An 18,041-nucleotide genomic window follows, 5' to 3' on the forward strand; every position below is an offset into this window, starting at 1 on the left:
ACTTCTCAGAACACTTGCCTGATGATGCTTTTCTTTCTGGAACATTGTACTTTGTGACCAGTCTTGTTACAACATTCGTCTGCGGGCTATGGTGCTCTGAGAGCTTGCTCTTGGGAGGCCCAGAATTCTGTGAGCCCAACTCACTTGTAGGTCCAACTCACTTGGGGTATTTTAATTGGTTACCACCCTTTTCCAGGGACATTCTCAGGTATTAGCCTTAGGACATAATTTATCAAGAAGTATCTCATTTGAGTGCCTTGCAATAGCAGTCAGCCAGCCGACGTAATCAGGATGCATCCCCATTATTGGGACCTTTTGGAGTTCTACTCTTCACATGCAGTTTCCTGGAGCCTCATGTTTTTGGGATCATTAACCTGAGATCCATTCTCCCCTGCATGCATAAATATGGTATAAATATGGTAATCTAACCCTTCTAGGAACATTCACTTGAGAACCTCTCCAACCTGGGAACATTCATCATGGAATGTGTGTACTATTGGAATATTCCAGAGTAATTATTGCTCTTCTAAGAACTTTCTCACAGGAGTCTTACACTTCCATGAGCATTCTCCTGGAATCCCCAGGCTTCTAGGAACAGTCACAAGGGAATACAACACAGTCATACTCTCCAGACTGCATTTAAATGGAGGATTTTCTTTCTGAGAACATTATCCTTGTATGGTCTCAACTGGTAAACTCATAAGGGAAGCTATGTTCCTATGGGAACATTCTCCTCTAAGCTTCACTCCTACAGACGTATCAACTACTCCAAATTACGGGGCCACTTTTCCGGGGGAGGCCGTCCTTATGTAAATCATCTAAATGAGACACATTCTTCTGTGGTCAGTCTGCTGAGATCATGCATTGATGAGAATCACTGTTAAAGGAGTCCTAGTATGGGCGCCCTATCCACTGGGAGCATTATTGTTATGTTACAGTACAATAAACCCTTTTTCAATTAAATGCCTTAACAAAAATAGAAAGTGATATTAAAAACCACATTGATACTTGTCTTGAAACAGAAGTAACTTTGGATTCACTCGTCTTGGAGAATTGACAGCATACCCAGAATAAGTATATGTGTGTTCAACTTGAGCCTTGGGTGGTCTGTTATTTAACATATGGGCATCACTGCTTCAGACACCTCTAATGGGCGTGAAACTTAACGTCTCACATTGGTGCCACTGTCCCAAACCTATTCTGTGAAATTTAATTACAAACCTGTCTGCTTCAAGTAAAACACTGAAACACAGAGAGATACTTCGCTCAAAGAAGAGACAGATAGAAACATAAAGATGTTATAGGTCTTTAAGCAGTGTATTTTGTCAGGTGCTGGTACATTTAAATTCTTCAGAACCTTGGGGTAAATGGTTGATGGCTGGAATGAAGAATGGGTGATGTCTCAAAAGAATGCCATGATGTGGTGGAGGTGGAGGTAGAGGAATGGGAGTATGAATAGATGAATTATGGTTTAGAAATGTCTAACTCTCACACAGGCATGCCATGTATCTACAGTACATCCAAAGAACAGGTAGGAAGGATCATAGAGGAATGATTTGGTAACTAGAGGCATAAATGTATGAAATAAGTTGGAAACACAGGAAGATTGTTGGGTGCATTAAAAGGTAACTATAAAAAATGGTGATATACACATAAATTGAAACCACACCTCTCTCTCTTTTTGTTTCTCTTAGGGAACACCTGGTTATCCTGGACAGCGCGGTGCTAAGGGAGAAAGTGTAAGTGGCGCAATGCAGCTTTCACATAATTCCTTCTCCGATTGGCCACAATCTTCAAATTGTGAAAAACGTAATGTAAATTCTTGGTGGCACCCCATTGTGAGAATTCCGCATTTGGACATCATCAACATCCCATTGCGAGATCTCAACATTTTATTCACATTCAATTTCTGACGTGGAATACAGCAATTTAAATCCTTGGGGCAATCCACTGTAAGAATTCCGCATTTGGACATCATCAACATCCCATTGCGAGATCTCAGCATTCTATGCGCACTCAATTTCTGATGTGGGACATGGCAATTTAAATCCTTACAACTGTCCCATTGTGAAACCCCCAAAATGATATCCTCTCCTGCTTTCTATTGTGAAATTCAACCACTCTGAATATGGGAACCCTTTTTAAGTACCTCTCACACTTCCTATTATGCAACCACATCTATCCTCATCCATCTTGTATTGTAGGGTCCCCAACATTTGATTCTCACCCACATCTAAGTGTGGGAAATAGCATTATATACTCACCCATCATGGGAATCAGCATGGGATACTCAACCACCTCCCATTGTGGAAACCATCTCATAAAATATATCCACCATCCTATGTGAGAATCAACAGTAGATGTTTGCCCACTTACTAATGTGGGGTTCAACCTTTTATACACACGCACCTCACATTGAGGGTTCAAAATCAGATAACCACTAACCTCCTACTGTGTGAATCAACATTTGAAACTCAACCACCTCACATTGTGAGAATCAACAGTAGATATTCACCCACCGCACAACAGGACAGTCAACATTAGGTATTCACCCACCTCCCATTGTGGGAATCATCATTGGACAGTTATTCACCTCCTTATGTGGGGTTTAGCATTATATTCTCACCTATAACCCATTGTGGGAATCAACATGAAAAACTTCCTATAATGGGAACTAACATGTAGGCCCTCATTACGAGCCAGGTGAAGCAGAATTATTTACTTAATCCTACTGCCCCTCCTTCCATTTATCTTTGGTCTGGGCTTTTCTTTCAATCTGACTCCAGGTGTAACCCATCTTCTTGCAGTCAACCTTGAGCCATTGGCACCAAGTGTTTCTTGGCCTTTCTCTTTTCATCTTCCCTTGAGGGTTCCAGGTCAGGGCTTGCCTGGTGTTTGATGCAGGCTTGCGGAGGGTGTGACCTATCCAGCCCCAGCATCTTTACATGGTTTCATCACAAGCAGGAAGTTGGGAAGTCTGCTGTCATAGATCATTGTTGCTGATGGTGTTTGGACAGTGGATTTGAAGGACTTTCCTCAGTTAGATGTTGATGAAGGTCTTTACTTTTTTGGTGGTGGTCACTATTGTCCTCTAGGTTTCTTCTCCAAACAGAAGGACCACTTTTACATTAGTGTTACAAAGCCTGTTCTTGGTTTGCAGTGTTAGGTACCTGGAACGCCAGATCTTCTTTGGCTCAATGAAGGCAGTCCTTGCTTTGCCAATTCTTGCCTTGATGTCAGTGTCTGTGTTGGCCTGCTTGTCTGACACACTGCCCTGATAGGTGAAGGACTCAACCTTTATCAGAGTATCGCCTGCAAGAGTGATTGCAGTTGTGCTGTGCCTGTTAACTTTCAGGATCTTGTTTTTTCCCCTGTGGATGTTGAGGTCATGTTGTGCTGATGTTGCTGGCACATTGTCTGTCTTTTCTTGCATTTGCAGATGAGTATGGGAGGGTAGGGTCAGGTTGTAGGCAAAAAGCCTGGGTCGTTCGAGCTGCGTTCAAGGTGTCCACTGAATCCAATTTCTTCTCCCTGATGTGGATGTCTTCATAATCCAGTCTATAGCCAGCAGGAAGATAAAAGGCGAGAGTACACAACCCTGACGGAATCCCACCTTAAGGCTTCTGTGAGTTGTCCTCCATGGGCTAATGTGCAGGTCATTCCCTCGTAAGGGTTCCCTATGGTTCCTACAAATGTATCTGGCACACCATAGTGGTGGTGTTGGAATTTCCAAAGGGTCTCTTTCTCCACGCTGTCAAATGCATTCTCACAGTCAATGAAACTGACATAGAGGGGGAAGTTCCATTCCATTGGGTGCTCAATGACGATGCAGAGTGTTGCAATGTGGTCTGTGCAGGATCTATCTTTGTGGAAGCCAACTTGATGGTCTCTCAACTTGAGAGTTCACTTGTTCCCTCATTCTGTTCAGAAATTACCTCATGGAATTCTGCTCCACCTTATTCCAAGTGCGGCCGCTTTTCCACACTAGGGTGAGGGAGAACCGGACCTGATTTTACAGTGTAGTAATTCCACAAGGTAAAGTCGCACAGTCCTTTCATAGCATGAACAGCCAAGCTTCTTCCCCTATTTTTGTTCTCACAGGGATAGCATACAATGGCTGAAAAACCTTCCTTTTCCTTCCCATACTAAATGTATGTGTTAAAACCCCACCGAATTGTGAATTCCAGAACAACTAGGAAATCGGTCACACACAGTAATTCCCCATTCCACATAGGTTAACTTGTAAATGTATGGTACTGGGGCAGATTTACTGTATGGTAATAATGGTAATAGTACAATCGCTTACAATGTTACTGTGCCCATAATTCCATCCAATGCAGTTACAGCTCCCCACTCCACCTCGTTACAGCAACATAGATCACAAGCTTCCCATGCTCCACCTCACCGATAACCAAGATAGACTTCTTCTTACGGGTGTGTCGAATCAGCCTTTATTCAGAAGCCACTTCTAGCCATTTCTTGTATCTTCTGGCTAGCCACCTCAGCAGCACCTTTATCTTTTTTCCAGTTATCCTCATCACCAGAACATGTTGTGTCCTCAGAGGAGTAACACAATGAATTATCCCAACATGGTGAGCTAAACAGGAATATTTCTTTATTGTGTACCAGCCAGGAGCTAGACCACAAGGTAATACATCTTGTCAGCTTGACGTCTGACCTCTTCATCGTGTGGATGGATCCCTTCTTTATTCTACAGGCTCCAGTCGAATAGCATTTACACCAGGAAACAGCCTAATCTTATGCTTTTCTAGATGATAACATTTACAAGACAACAGTGCATGACAGTATTACCTGGAAAGCTCAGGTTTGCTTTTGAACATCTGCCTAATAAACTATTACCGGTAATTTCTCAGCTGTGATAGGCATCCTTCAAAAACAAAAAAAATGAACAAAATACTGTATTCCCAGGAGGATAAACTCCCATGCTTTAGGGTCTTATAACATTAAGGTGTTCTGGTCCATCCAAGAATGTTTTTCTAATTCCACCAGCGAAAATGAAGTATCCGCAGCATTCTGCAGGCACATAACCATTACAGACAGTTGTAGTACATTAAAATAGGCCTCCTCTCATGCTTTTCATTAGACTCTTGGTGTGTCTTCCAGGAAATATGCAACCTTTGGGCAGAAAGTTCTGTGCAACCAATTTGCTTGTGGAATATTCTCAGCCAATTTTGAACAAGGAAAAGAAGGGTGCAGCAAAGGAAAAGATACCTTCAGAGCGATTGGGGTACACTTGACTTGTTTCAACTTTCACTACACCCACCTAGACAATCCGTTGAAATATTTAGATGTCAGAAAAACATGTAGGAACTGACTGGACATGCCCGGTTAGAGTTCAGGAATACTTGGGGATAACGCTGCTGGCCTTTCAGGCAAGTTTTAAAGTGAGCGGAATCATTTAGACAAGCTTGTTTCCAAACCAGATGTAAGGAAATAAGTGCAAGGACTAAGCGTACAGGGATCACGAGACCGGTAATGTTTTCTCTTGTAGCTAATTTCATAGGTTCTTCTTTCTATTCATTTTTCTTATCTTTTCTTAATATTTTCACACGTATCTCATTCACCTGGTTTCCCTCCCTCAAGTAGTCCCTCTGGACCACTGTTTTTATCAGTCTTCCTTTAATTTTCTGTCACTGTTTACTAATTTGTACCTTCCTTCCTGTTTCGCTTGCACTTTCTCTTACTTTCACTTTTACTGTTTGCCTTGTCGACCTCTATCGTCCTTCTTTCTCACATTCTGTTTTGCTTCCGTACATTCTTTGCCCCATCTGAACCTCTGCTTGAATGTCCGCCCTATTCACCAGTCTCTCTCCTCGCTCCATTTCTCAGCCCAGCCTGTCTCCGTGACATCCGCTCACTTCCTTTCTCGTGTGCCCCTCCCTCTCTCCCACTTTTTCATCAGTTTCTGCTGCCTTCTTGCCTCTCATAGTCGCCCCTGTGATAATTAATGTTTCTGTTTTAGGGTGAGCCTGGCTTGAAGGGGGAGCAGGGCGACAGAGGCCAGCCGGTAAGGTGTACCTGTTTTGTGTTCAGATTGTTTTGCTGAGACCTGTATTTAGACGTCTGCACCCCAGCTCCTGACCTAGCTGCCAGAACTGTGAGAACAAAGTCAACAACCTTCCCTGGCATGATAATGCACTCACATCTCTACACAACCAGAGACCTGTTAAACGACCCCTCCCTCCTTCACATGAGCTTTGTAATCCATCCCTTCCACTTCAGAAGTAGTGTAATACTAAAGACCACCCTCTCTTTTGCACCAGCATTCCAGTCGAGCTCCCCAACTACTAAATGGATATAATGCGAGACAGAATTCTCTCTCCTTAACCCCATTATTCTAATTTAGCCCTTTCTCTACAAAAATAAACACTGGACCCTCCCGTACCACAGCACAGTACTTCTCAGCATCCCCAAACTGGCTACAGAAGCACTACGTCTTGCACCATCCCTACTTGTACCGTATCTCTGAAGAGTAAACCAAGGCACCTCTCTTAACTCAAATGCTCCAACCCAGTCTTACTTCACTGGTATCCCAATTAAATTGTATTATATGGTCACCTATAATAAGCATAATGCAGTGCACAAAATCCTTATATAGTGCATACTTTTTCTGTTAAAAACAGATATCCTGGACTACAGGCCAAAGGAATTCCATAAATCACCAATGTTTTTCATTACAATTCCAACACTCGCTTATAGCCCACTCTATGCGTCAATACTGAAAAATGTTGATATAATAAAATGAGAGCCCAACAGTTAATACCTTTGTAATGTCCTCCCATTTTATCCGCACACCACTGTCACCTTAAAGTTGACATTGGTATATGGGATAGCGAAGTAATTCCCACCAGAACTTTCCTCAAAATGACATGTCTCCTTTAAGCAAGTCGGGGTTTAGTTAATATTGTTCTTTTAACATAGTTGAGGGCATGTCAAATCAGATGAATCATAAAATTGTAACGCTGCTTACCCTATGCTTAGGTACATGGAATATTCTACCTTATTGCAGGACTTCATAGCAGCAACACTTCTTCAATTACAATGTTTTGAGGACTTCCTATCAGGAACTCTTCCGCCAGACCACAGTACAAATGCAAGTGCCTCAATTTTCATTACTCTGCTTTACCTATAGACATTAAAGGTACCACCATCCAGATAAGCGAGGCTTCCAGGTGGACCTCACTAAAAACATCCTGAGAATCAATTTCTGTTGCAAGGTGGTGAGCCACCATCTGCCTGGCCAGTTGCATCCCATTTCATTTCCCATTCATGTTACCTACTGCGATGTGAGACATGAACCTAGTCCTAAGCAGACATCATAAATATATATATATATATATATATATATATATATATATATATATAAATAAATAAATAAAACCATAGAAATTCCACAGTTACACTTATAGTTATACTTATGTTATAATTTGTTGCCCAAAGTTATTTTCTGGGCCGAGTTATAGTTTCTTCAGCTAAGTATACCTATACGTATAACTATAACTGCTGAATTTCTATGGTTTTGTATAGGTAAAACATCAACCTAACTATATCGTCCCTGTAACCTTTGTTTTTTTCAGTGAATTTTTATGTTTTTTTTCAACACACACGTTAATATTTGTGTCAGGTTACAGCAATCCAATCAGGGCCTTGATTTTCCCCAGGATCCTCAAATTTTTGGATTGGCTAAAAAAAGGGGCAATTGTTTGCCAGGAGGGATCTCATAAGGGACCCGTTCATGTGTCCTATGGGGTCAGGATATCTGTATCCTTACCCCTTAAATGTTTTTACACTGCTTACCCCCCCACCCCCCAAAAAAGGCAATGCAAGAAACAAAATGGCGGGTGCAACTTTTCTGTCAGGTTGCAGCCAGTCAATCAGTCAATCAGGGACGTGCTTTTTCTCTGAATCCGAGGAGGATACGCATCCCTATGTATACATATTAGGTTTTCATCTAATAACTAGAAAACTACTGAACAGATTTACACCAAATCACAAAAAGGTCGCTTGCTGGACCAAGGGCTAGCTTTCTGTCAAATTTGGTGTAAATCCTTCCAGTGATTTGAAGGCTATTCCTTTTACAAAACCCTATGGAAATTAACATGGAGAATGCTGGAATTAACAATTCACTCTATCATGTTGTTGGCAGAATTCAAACTCAATGATGAAATCTTTCTTTCAGTATATTTTTCAGCAGGAAAAATTGCATAAAATGCACGCTAGGTGAACTGTTCATTTCTATTTAGTTAGAATTGGAGCATGGCTTTTTATAAATAAACAATTTGTTTCTTACAGTGCCAGTGGCGGAGGCTTAGCTAATTCTGATGGTCTCAAGATTTCTTCCAGAAACAATACTCAGTTTAGTCACTAGATTCTGAGGATTTACCTTAACCCTGAGCTGTCCGTCGCTGGCTGTTAATTCCTTTAGGATTACATTAGTTATTGTCATGGTGACTATGTTTCTCTTTGTCCATGTGCACCCTCCCATTCTCAATAGCCTCTTAGCAGCTCCTCAGCCTCTGGTCAAGCAAAACATAGATAGGACCCTTTTTCAAACAAGAAAACTAGCATCCGGGCACATGTGCCTAGACCCAACATGCAATATTGTTTGTTAAGAAGCTATGAGAAACAGCTTCTAGTCCTTCCACTAGGTGGTACGAGACACACAATTTGAGAATGGGAGACAGTCATGTATGAAGAGTGAGTTACCGTAAACCTTGACCTCCGTCTCTGTGTAATAGCAGTCTCTCCCAGTGAGGTTAGATTCAATCTTCACTGGTGCAGTCTTTGGTCAACCACCAACCTTCTTTCCTTCAGAACAAAATCCAGTGCCAGGATACCTTTGGGCACCAATGTGGTCTAGAAACTCACTAACCAGTCAATCAGGGCCTTAGAAAAGATGGTGGGCCTGCTCCCTCCCTTAAATTAGATACATTGCTATTACACAACTCTACCAGGCTGATACGGAACATTTAGGTTAATCAGCTGATCACTGATCCCATGAATTATTTTCCAAAAGTCAAATCAAGATACCATAATTTTGTATATCAGCTGTTCTAACCCTGATGACTACAGCGGTATACCCTAATAAATATACATATATTTCATAGAATATCCACAACTGATTGAAGTTAGAATGCCACCAGAGGTACATGGCACAGGCCTTTCCAGATTATCATCATGCATGTAACCTTCCTCAATCCTGACTTGACCTGGTCCATCAGGGTGAAATTGGACACATCTAAACCTACATTTACCAAGTTGTCAGGAGATTGTTTCCATGATACAATCACAAACATTCCTTTTTCAGAGATCCAGTGAAGTCACAGCTTAAAATACACGGTTTTTCTCCATGTCACAGTTCATTATTATGGTGGTGTCTAATCATCTTTTTGAAGTTCAACTTCTTTATTGTGAGGTTAATAGGGAATAAAAAGATATGCTAGTTAGTAACATAATAGTGGACTCTGTAGCGCACATAAAGATTTAACAATGGAAACTCACAGCACAAAAGAGGTGCACAGCCCTAAAGTAAGGACTCATTAAGCAACATTTTTCATCGGACTCGAGTTTCCTTATGACCACAGGAATTAGTTAAGTCTTTTTTCAGATAAGAAATAATAAAATACCTTTCCTAGTAAAGGGTGTTTTTTAACCCCATTGTTCTGTAAAAGCAGTACAATGTATCGAAAACACGAAACCTAGGACGTAAAAAGTAAATGGTCAGAGGGTGCAGGACACGAGAAAGATCTGCTTATCAGCAACAGGCCATCCGAAGGGCCTTTGACCAGCTTATGTTTCGAATGCCCCTTCTTTCCAGTTATTACATGGATGCTCCTTCACAAGAAGGCTCCCCTTTAATCCATGGCATCTGCAGTAATGGTGTTTGTAATACACTTTGCCAGAGCTGGGTTTAAGCCAAAATTATCATATACGGCTTCAGCACTTTGCTGTGCGCCAACACATTTCTCACCCGTCCCTGCAGCAAGAGACTTATAAGATAGCGAACAGGTTGTTTTCTAAGTACTACATAAGATAACAGAAGAGGGGAGTGGATATACACCATAGCATACTTGCATGAAGGTATATTTTGTGCAGTGAAAGTGTAGAGTACTCTGTATGCTTGATGTCTGTTGAATCAGAATATAAATGAATAAGTCATTTTATCAGCATTTACTCCTCCAAATGTATCCTTGTATTTCATGGAGAGGGTGCCACACTTCTGCCCTGATATGGAACCAATTTCTTCTCCTCCTTAAGACACCGGCTCAGAGACAAACCACTTCTACTTTCTGAAAGTCTAAATAAAGATCAGACTCTACTGTTTGTTAAAAACTGAATTCAGAGCAAAAGCATTATGTACCCTGAAGTTTCTAACCCACAGCTAAACTCTTGCACAGCCCAACCTCCTGAATAACAAGTAACACCCTCTGTTCTGTGAAATCTTGATCTAGTACCAACAAACTTTGTGCCTTAAAAATGTAACACCGGGTTAAATAATTCGGTGCCCTAAGACAATCATTCTCCTTCTGCACCCTCAAACCGTGATCCACAATCAAACCTGTATGCATCCTAAGATCCCGATGAACAACATGGCCTTAACAGTATATCCCAGGGTCAGTTTCTCTTCCTCTTTTCATGTGTATGTGATAATGTCCAGGGCAATTTGTTAATATACAAGTGCACCAACAAAGTTATATAACAGAATTACAGATAACCTCTCGGTTTTGTCCTTGGTCATATAATAGGAGTTGGGAAGCATTATCCTTTCTGTACAAAGAGTTATGTTTATGTGATTTAATGGATACTCTGACTGAGGTGACATCTCACTCTCTAGCAGATCTCACAATGAGATTATATTTATAATTAATACATACATATAATGAAGAGTCATTGACAAATGCCCTCTGAAATGAATGTTCTCTGTAGCTAAGATTTGTTAAGTTCATATTGTTGTATGTCACAATATTGAAGTCAGTAATATCAATCTACAAGAGGTGTAGAATTTCATCTGAAGTATATCGCCCAGGTAAATATATATAGATAAGGGTAAATTTACTATTCTTAACTCCACATATATTACCTTGGTGATATAGTGGGAGTTGCAGGTTGATAATTTGAAAACAACATTGTGACCAGTCAGCCTATGCTTGTTAAATATAAGTAAGTGCTGCCAGTGATGTAGCTCATGGTGCAAAATGTTAATAGTGGTTTTAAATTAATGACATTGAAATGTATGTCTCTCCTGGTCAGCTCAAAAAACCTTTTCTAAAGCATATTATTTGAAAACAAAACTTCTAATGAGATGAGGAATGTGTTATGATGGGCTATCTGTCGTCTCCCATTGGTTAACATTTAAAAAGGACAGTCATAGACAACAGAAACATGATATATTGTATGGTACCTTAGGATGACCTGTTTTGACAGGGTGCATTTGATGTTGAACTTTGTGTAAAATGTACTTTGATGTTTCTTCCTGAGTTTTTTGCATTTCTTTGTGTGCAGTGCGGGGACAATTTTGAGTGCCTCATACAGCTGATGGCATTGCATTACAATTTTCTACTCTCTCTGCACTTCAGCCCTTTGTAGACACAGTCTATTGATGCAAAGAGAAATCTACACTTGTGATACATCAGCAATATTAAGCCCACATGGTGGTGGACTCACCTGGAAAATGCAAAAGTAAGGGTATATTAACTTTATAAACATCACAATTGAGTGAAGCCCAGGCCAAGCAAGTCATCCTAAGGTATTTTGTGTAAAAAGTAGCATCTTCTCCCTAGAATGGCACCTTCAATAAAGGCACTTAGTTGATGTGTACTACGGGAGTTCAAGGCCTCTTGTTGACTCAGATGAGTAGTAACCTTGCCACTGGACTATAACTTGGCATTACAGATAAATCTACATAAAAGTAGAGAACTGATCCACTTGGGCGAAAACATTTACATCCATTCATTACATTCCTCACTTCTGTCATTACTCTCCATTTTTACGTCTCAATCCATCATGTTTCTCATTCCAGGGATCAGCTATCCAGTCTCTTCTGAGGCTATTCTCAGCTGGGTGTCTTTCAGTGCCGGGTGGGGAGCCTAGGCATCTTCCACTTTTAAAACCACTGGTGTAGAGCATGTTGGACAAGGCAGAGACTATCATGCTCCCTGATTAGAGAGGAGTCCATGGGATTCGGGGAATAAAAAAGTTAATATAAGACCTCCGGGCCAACCAGATGCTCTGTGACTTAGCAACTGGATGTGGGTTGGAGAGAAGAATGCAAAAGTTGTTCTCTGACATGGGTAAAAACACCTCAAGGAATGAGTGCCTTGTTCTTCACAGTTTTTTTCCAAAATGCCACCCACTTCCCTACTGTACATTGAGTCACACTGCTTGATTCTTCTTGGCTCTTTCATCCCTGTCATGAGCTCCACCGTTTCGTCTTTTCAGAAACCAGAAGGCAGGAATGGGCAATTGGCTGGGTAGAGCTGCCTGCAAGGAGAGCTTGGTACATTTTATTGTTACATAAAACAACACACAAGCTCTTCTTTCAGAAATGCTCTTAGATGGTTAACACCAGAAGCGTACATGAAAGTGGAAGGTGCCAGGCTTCTTGCGTTTTCTTCCCCCATGTGGCAGCTTGTGAGAGATACAGCGGTGAAGCCTGGAAGATATTGCCTCTTGCTCACTGCCTGCTGCATGTCACCTCTGGTGCCTGTTGCTGTGTCCCTATCAGATGAATGCCTCTTCAAATAACTGTGCATGCTCCCACTTCCTTTCCATAACACTTCATCCCTTGAGTTGTGACACTAGACAAGAGAAATAAAAAGCAGGCCCCACCACCTTTGGACTTCACCCAAGTAGCAATCTAGAAAAGGCTATACCGCACTGGTGAGATTTAGACTTCTTGTGTGATCATTTTCATTGTTTGGAGAGAATGGCTACTGGCCTAAGGCTGATATTAATATGCCAAAATGGAGCTCCTGTCTTGAACCCAGTCCACCATATGTGGCCAATTGCAAAAGCAAATTGTTTTAGGTCATCTTTTGTGACACCTCTGCTGAAGTGCAGTGGGGTCGATACAGTAGCCAACTCAGTACAAGCGTGACAAATTTTAACATCTGTCATTGTAAAAAATTACATAATCTTCAGACAGTACAGTGGCTAGGTCATGAGTATAGCTTGAAGGGGAAGAACTACTAATGAGGAGAGGATAGGACAGCAGGCAGTCAATTTGTTAAAATCTCAGCTAGAACTCCTCAAACTAGAAATTTACCAAAAGATCGAGGGCAAAGACCAAGATATTGGACCCCACTGGTATTAACAGAACATATCAGATGCATGGAGTAGGTACAACATTCATGAAACAACAGCAAAGTGGGAAAGGATGATAACATTAAGCAATATGATTACAAGGGAGACCCTCCTTCTTTGAGAGAGTCTGAAAAGACTGTTGTCGAGTCAACTTGACTGAAATAGGTCACTTTATGGCTTGTAAGATCATATACTGTACATTGACTTTGAATCCCTTGACAGTAAATTCTTCCTCAGTTAATGGAAATCTTTCCTCTTGATAGTGATAACAGGGCTAACGTGAAGGGAAAACTGCCCTTGAGCTATGTGTAGCACCCTACCTTGTTTTGCAGTGTATAGAAGGACCAGTTCTCATTGTGACGTGTTAAAAAAGTCAGCAGCACAGGTCCCCAACCTTCCAGCTTGCCAGACTTTGGTCTTGTGCTTAGTGCTGACCTGGTACTAACCACAGGAGGTAACGGTACCCACTGCATTGCTGAGAAGGGTCTCAGTCTGTAAATCTTTGTCTTCTTTATGATCTTCTCAACCCAGCAAACAGATATTAGTCAACCTTTTGGTTTTCACCAGTTTATCGAAGCAGTATTTCATGGCATTGATCAAAATTATAGTCCGGCACTGGAAATATGCATAAGAGCCATTAAACTTCGGCTGTTCTTCTGATAAAATCTTGAAAACTGCAATTTGCTAATCTACTGACTAGGAATTTCGCCAGCCTAATCAACATTTCCTTCAATCTCTTCTTGACCTTTGATGTGAAGGCTCTCAAATGAACCCACGAATGCCCTCTCACCTGCTATGGTACTGTGTGTGTCTACTCAAGTAGTTCCACACACCACAGGCACTGCAGAGCCAGTGTGTCAGTCGGGGTGGAAATAGTACTCCACAGATGTAAATGTAAAATGTAAATTTTGCACTTGTATAGCGCACTACTCACCCGTTAGGGTCTCAAGGCGCTGTACTCATACCGCTATGGAACCCCTCCTGGCTTTTCCCTGTGAGGTGCCCACTCCTGGGCACCCCCAGGCATCCAAGCGCTGTTGGGGCCGTTGTGGAGATTAAGCAAGCTATTGCCCAGAGTTGCAGAGTGGGACCCATTAATTAGATTAGGCACCGAGGCGAGAATTATCTGGTCCAAGGGAATTGAGCCCAAGACCTGCCGAAGCAGGACTTGAACCCTGGTCTTGAGCCAGATCTCTGCTTCAGGGTCTGCCGCTCTAACCATTGTGCCACACTTCTCCACAGATGATGAGGGTACCTCTGAAGTCTACCCCTGTTACATGTTGTCCTGTACAGACCACGTTTGTTCTTTTCCATATGACTAGCTCCCAATAGAAAATGTTTTTTAATGGTGAAAATGGTGTTATTGCACTGCAGGTCTCCACTCTGTAACACCCTTGTGCTCCTGAAATTTCAAAGCCTCAGCAACCACCACACATTCTCTGGATGGTGGGATTTTGTGTCCTGAGGAGTTGGGAAACTGATGAGGAAACAAGTTGAATCCAGAGGATCCATCATTGGACACAAAGGTATCCCCACTCCTCCCTTCTGTGCATCGGTAGCTCTTAATTACACCTGGCGCCTCCAAAGAATGGTTGATGTGGTGGCCATCTTGTATCCAAAGCATGATAGGAGGCAAGCACTGCATCACCACCTTACATTCAGGGACAGCGGCTCCAATAAACTCTTGTTCCAGTCACCGGAAGCAGCTCCAGTTCACCTGCCCAGCAAAAGCTACAGCAGCCTAAGAATCTCCCTCGGTATGTGATCTAGTTTTGGCAAAGTCAGTTGTGATGCAGAGCTCAGGGAGAAGCATTTCACCTGTGACCTGCATGCCCAAACCCCACCGAAAGTTTCTTAATCGACAGGATCAGACAGCCCCATCACCAAGACACTATAGCATGGTTTAAAATAATTTATATCACAGAAAAGAAAACTTTGCTGCACATAACTTTATTTTTGCAGTATTTACATTTATTCATATTTATTATGTTTACATCTTTTAGTCCAAAAGTATAGAACTAATGTTCTTTCATAAACACAATTTTAAAGCAACTGTGAGTAGCTTTTGGAGAAAAAGTTCCACACATCTACTCTTAACAATTTAAAGACCACCCTTGCCACGGCGCAACACATACCTGGTACACATCCTTGTCCCTGAAGCAATAGTACATAACAAAACTTTGTTTGTATGTGAAATTCCATACCGCATGTCTTACATTTCTAAGCCCTCTAAATGACAGCTTGCATTTTTCTCACGAAGACATCTTACCAGCGATAAAGCATTCTGCAACAATTTTGTCCCATCAGGATGCCTCTTCGGGCATGACAATTGTAAGTGGCTCTGAATTACCCAATACATCAGCCTTTTATGCCAACAGATTTGTGTGAAATCAAGTCTGTTTCAACCTAAACAATATTTTATGTTTCAACTGTGTCCACTCACAGTCAGCAAGCTGCAAGTTATTCCCGCTCAGAAGCCTTAACAGTTTGCATGAGGGATAAGGATGTGTTAAGCTTCATCTGGTGATGATGAATGATCTGTGTCAGCTTTGCAACTGAACCAAAGATGTGTTTTCTTGTGCTCCTCTTGAGAAGGTGAGAGATCCATCACAAGGTGTTCAGTTGGAGGCTCTTCTAGATTACTTATTACCTTTGGTAGTTCTTCACCGAGCAAAGAAGTCACCCAGGCTTTCATGGCCTAGTAGATAGTTCCAAGGATCCTTTACTCTTTCAGGACATCTTTTCATAGTCCTGCAATTTAGAATAAAGCAGGTCTATTGTATGTCAGAGACATCTCAAAATCTGTATCATATGCAAGCAGCCACCTGAACTCCTCCACATGATATCTGCAAACATTACGCACTGGGTTCTAATACCTAGACTTACACCCGGTTTGGACCGGCTAACAAACATTTTTGACCAGACCATTTCTGAATCTTGTACGCCTTCCTTACTCCATTATTATGTAAGCCATTCCTATTTGTAGGATATAATAGAGTGAAACATGTGAATAAGTAAATTGTACTCATTACTTAGTCTTTCAGCTTTTGGATGATCCATCCTTCTGCTCTCACAAGCGAACTAAATTAAAATTTGTAAACACTGAACAAAACTGTCCATATGTAGCATCCCTGAACATACTTAAATTGCAGAAGTAGAATCCTACAAATAAAAGTATAAAGTGTCTATTTAAACACACTTGGGGCCTCATGTACAAAGATTCCAAATAAAAAAATCGAAAGTGCGTCTAAAAATGATTTGGAATGTGCAATTTCTTATTTGGAATATACTAAAATGGATTCCGTAAAAGTGGTTGCAATTTGCATACCAAGCTCTACCGAATGCATTGGTATTTTGTAAACCAGCCCATGTATTAATAGGTTGGTGCACAAAATACAGAATCGTAGTGGGTCCCAATTCGACCTACCTTTTCAATAGTCATGAGGTAGGTTGGCCACTATCACAGGGATGGTGGCCTACTGGGTCAGCAGATTACCAGGACTGTGATTGCTTTTAAATAAAACAATTTTTAATGAGGCCTGTTTTCTTTATAGGAAACCGGGATGCATAAAAAAAAATGAAAATTTACACAAACCGTTTTTTAGGAGTAGGCAGTGATCCAAGGGACCACTGCTGATCCCTTTTGTCAGCATTCACAAAGAGTAAGGGGGTTCCAGATTACAAATTTCTTACCACCTTCTTTGAGTTGGTTGTAAAATAATATTTGTTTTGCAACCAGATTTCACTCCCAAATTATTAATACACACCAAATACCAAACAAAAACCATAACAATCTGGTATTTGGAAAAGAAGAACCTTAACACGTCCCTTCCAAATAGCGATTCCTAAGTTACAGAATCTGACGGTTTCTGGATGTTGAAACCCTTTATACATGAAGTCTATTATTTCCATTGTTGTATTTTAATATGCGTGGATTAGAGAAATATCAAAACGTCAGAATATTAAAAATCGGTTAAAACATTCAGCAACACGACTACCCAAAAACTTTTACCATTTTCTCTTAATTTAAAGGGAAAAGTGAGGAAATTATACCATAAGACTGCAGCCTGACAGGGGGAGAGTGTACTATCACTTTGAAACTGGCAATAGACCTCTTCAATCCCAGCATGCAACAAAGTGATAGTTAGCCACTCAGTTATTTGTCCCCTCTGTAAAAATAGAAACTACCCCTCAACTGTCCAGAGATAAATTCCGAAACATTTTAAAATGTTTGCTTTCTAAAAAAAATAACCTTCTGATTGGTAGGTGTGGTATTTCCCTCCGTTTTCCTTCAGCTTTCTTTCTCTGCAGGATAAGTCAAATTTTCCATCAGCTTTTTTTCCTCTGCAAGAGAAGTTAAACTCTTCTGAGAATATGGCCAAAATGGTAAAAGTTGGGGATTTTCTCTGCATTTCCAAAGGTTTTGGTAACATTTTGTTTTAATGAAGGGCTAATTTCTCCATGGAATGAGAATAATAATGAAGAAACGTAACAGCTACCGCTCTTATGAGTATTAACACCCTTTAGAGTGTGTCTGGTTTCCAGATCAGACGTGAAGATCAGCAAAGGGGTCATAGAAGAGCTGAACTCTTACTCAAGTGCTTCTGGCATCTCTTCAGCTTCTTCACATCGATTTGTGAGCTGCATTGGCCCTTAACGTCACCAACCTTGGTTTTATACGGCAAACATTAGTCTTACGGCATCAACATCATGAACAT

General features: G+C 41.1%; 1 protein-coding gene across 4 annotated transcripts in view; it reads left to right on the forward strand.

Annotated features, from left to right (window-relative positions):
- Nucleotides 1-18,041, forward strand: part of EMID1 (EMI domain containing 1) — a 421,712-nt gene that overhangs the window by 353,205 nt on the left and 50,466 nt on the right. For all 4 annotated transcript variants that reach the window (XM_069214563.1, XM_069214564.1, XM_069214561.1 and 1 more), the window contains exons 13-14: nucleotides 1,695-1,739; nucleotides 5,984-6,028. In XM_069214563.1, coding sequence (XP_069070664.1) covers nucleotides 1,695-1,739; nucleotides 5,984-6,028 — 90 coding nt within the window. The remainder of the gene's footprint in view (nucleotides 1-1,694; nucleotides 1,740-5,983; nucleotides 6,029-18,041) is intronic.

Source organism: Pleurodeles waltl, chromosome 11 (genome assembly GCF_031143425.1).
Source record: "Pleurodeles waltl isolate 20211129_DDA chromosome 11, aPleWal1.hap1.20221129, whole genome shotgun sequence".
NCBI lineage: Eukaryota > Metazoa > Chordata > Amphibia > Caudata > Salamandridae > Pleurodeles > Pleurodeles waltl.